We start from the raw sequence: 2090 nt of genomic DNA on the forward strand, positions 1-2090 counted from the left end.
TTGAGGCAAAACTTTTCGGCACGGAGTTTAAGAAGTGAATGTTCATTGTGTTAAATAAATAGATAAAAAGTAAGAAAGAGAAAAAGGTAGAAAGAATAAAGTAAAAATTGAATAAAGTAGAGAGAGTAAAGTAAGAAAAAGGAAAAAATTACTATATATGGAAATGACTCAACTGTGAGGGAACCTCCCAAAATGGAAAAATGGCTCAACTATGAAGGAACGGAGGGAGTATAAGGTATAAATGTGATTTCTTAAGTTTTTAATTAAGCTATATATAGCATGAAGATGGAGAAGACAAGGATTTGGATTAGGATCCTCACCTACACTGGGTTGTGCAAAAATTGTGCAAAAATTGTGCCAATGTGGGCTATTTTTACTTTTTAAAACTTTTTATTTATCGCAAAAGTTAGAATCGTGTACTTTAATATTTATAGCATTTTAGTTTTGAAATTTTGGAGTAGTCATGAAAATAGACGAGCACAAAACTTAGGAAACTAATTAAAAGTTAGTTTTATTGCTTACAAACACCAAAGTACCGAAATCACTACGCCACATGGCTGAAACAATGTAAGCTACGAACAAAGGGTTCAAAGAGCTAGGCGTTTAAAAATGGAGGGAAGCCTCTTTAGAAGCAAATCAATGTCTTTATCCCTGCCCAACATACTAAGCCTAGCATAATTGTTGGGGCACCCGAAAGTCCCGCCTCCCCGTACTCTAATTCTCTCCTCCTTCATTACCTCTTCTAGATTGACTCCCTCTTGGGCCTTCATCCAGGCGTAAGCTGTTCAAAACAGATAATATCATACAATATCGATCACCAACACGAATGTACAGTCAAACAACCGCTAGAAATTCTTTACCTGGATGGCATTCGTTATAGTTTTGTTTGAAGTTGCAGTGTCGAGGAGGAAAGTCAGGGACCTGCAAAACATCATTTCCCTGAAGAGCTTCGCGCAGTTTCTTCCATCGCTCAGCCATAACACACCGCCCAAACTCGAAGAAATTACTTGGGCAGCTGTTGGTGGAGATCATTTCCAAGATGGTGATAGCTCTGAGTTGAGCTTCCTTGGACACCCCGATGGTGCTGATTTCCATGAATCTTACCATCCGCTTCGCCACATCAGGGTCCTTCACTATCGCCCCCACCTTCACATACACCAAAAAAACAAAATGAAGCCAACCTAATGTAAAAACATATAAACAATGTCATTTAAAGCCAATAAAACCAATGTATTTTTAGGTCCTCTACCCGATCCTCGACCCTGCGTGTCCTGTGCATTTAGATATGGTGAATAGCATGATGTTTTGATCAGCAGGCTTTGTGATGGCCGTGTATTGAGGCCAATAGTATGCAAGATCATGCACGAGCATGCCATTGGCTCTCTTCAACACATGGCCCCTTAATATATAGACTATATGGTTTAATATATAGACTATATGGTTTCTTACTTTCTTTACCGCAGTGCTGGTGTATAATTTTGTTGAATTGACATGATGAAGAAGTTTGTCTTTTTCTCGTGAAACATTAAGTGCTTCCTAACAAGACAAAATATAGATAGGAATGGAGTAAATTGATGTTGCTTTTCAGGAATATAATTTCAGTTACAACTTCTCTCCCACATGGACCCATATTTTTCATGGAATATAATTTTGAATAAGAATTACATAGAGACAAAATAAGAATTTAAATAGAGATGTATACGCTAATAAAATATACTACACTTTTTTAAGATATACTGGTATAATTTTAAATAATTGATTTTTTCAAGTATATTTAATGAGGGTCTTGAACAATGTGTACCTATATATTCTACCAAATGCAATAGTTCGTGTTAAAGGATATAAATTATTTATTTTCTATTATAAATTTGTTGTGTGTGTGTAATGATTACTCGATAATATATGACAAGTATAAACAATGAAATAGTTTGTATGTTAAAAGACATAAATTATTTATTTACTATTATAGATTCGTTCCATGTGTATAATGATTACTCGATAATATATAATGGTATAAACAGTGAAATAGTTTGTATTGAAATTAATAAATTATTTATATTTTTATTTTAGAATCGTTGAGTGTGTATAAT

General features: G+C 34.4%; 1 protein-coding gene across 1 annotated transcript; it reads right to left on the reverse strand.

The window, feature by feature from the left end:
* Window positions 1–587: 587 nt before the first annotated feature.
* LOC148931495 (tryptophan aminotransferase-related protein 1-like) lies at window positions 588–1526 on the reverse strand. Its single transcript, XM_089064809.1, has 4 exons — window positions 1459–1526; window positions 1248–1399; window positions 861–1142; window positions 588–781 (listed from the first exon to the last, which is right to left on the reverse strand). The coding sequence occupies exons 1-4, from the start codon at window positions 1524–1526 to the stop codon at window positions 588–590; spliced, it is 696 nt and encodes a 231-aa protein (XP_088920935.1).
* Window positions 1527–2090: the final 564 nt, after the last annotated feature.

Source organism: Salvia hispanica, chromosome 2, assembly GCF_029641045.1.
Source record: "Salvia hispanica isolate PSC_SH4W2 chromosome 2, Shi_PSC_v1, whole genome shotgun sequence".
Classification (NCBI taxonomy): domain Eukaryota; kingdom Viridiplantae; phylum Streptophyta; class Magnoliopsida; order Lamiales; family Lamiaceae; genus Salvia; species Salvia hispanica.